Raw genomic sequence first — 533 nt, 5'->3', positions numbered from 1 at the left:
CCGGTCCCGGATCTGAGCACCGGTCCTTGTGGGTCCCTGAGGCCGAGCCCAGCCACCCCACACGGACCAAACCCGGGGTTTGAAAACGGGTGGGGGAGGGAGCGGGAGAGCTGGTGCAGGGACGCGGTGCAGGAGGAAAACCGCTGCTCAGCAGCCCGCGCCTCCCAGGGAGGCGGCAGGTGAAGCCGCGGTTGTCTAGCAACCAAGTGCCCAGCAAGAGGCTGCATCGGAGCTGGGGCATGTCTTTCACGCGGGCGTGTGCACACACAGACACACACAGACACGCGTGCACACACACACAGACACACACACACGGGCACACACGCGCGCACACATGTGCATGCGGCCGGGCCGGGAGCCCCGCGCCTACCTTTCGCCCCGCGCAGGACGAAGCCGAAGCCCTCATTGTCCTTCTTCTGCAGGACCACCGCCTTCTCCTCGATGGTGCAGTCGCTGTGGAGAGAATTCCGGGGACAGCGACCGTTACCGGGGCCCGTCCTCACCGTGGCTGCTGCTCCGCCGGGGACGCTCAT

The 533-nt window shown here is 66.8% G+C and overlaps 1 protein-coding gene across 1 annotated transcript in view; it reads right to left on the bottom strand.

The window, feature by feature from the left end:
* LOC102241182 (SH3 and multiple ankyrin repeat domains protein 2) overlaps positions 1-533 on the bottom strand; it is a 68,703-nt gene extending 68,170 nt beyond the window's left edge. Inside the window, exon 1 of the mRNA XM_014533995.1 lies at positions 371-533. Coding sequence (XP_014389481.1) covers positions 371-533 — 163 coding nt within the window. The remainder of the gene's footprint in view (positions 1-370) is intronic.

This window comes from Myotis brandtii, unplaced genomic scaffold, assembly GCF_000412655.1.
Source record: "Myotis brandtii unplaced genomic scaffold, ASM41265v1 scaffold1236, whole genome shotgun sequence".
Taxonomy (NCBI): domain Eukaryota; kingdom Metazoa; phylum Chordata; class Mammalia; order Chiroptera; family Vespertilionidae; genus Myotis; species Myotis brandtii.
The sequence above is the reverse complement of the archived record's forward strand: the minus strand, read 5'-3'. Positions and strand labels throughout refer to the sequence as shown.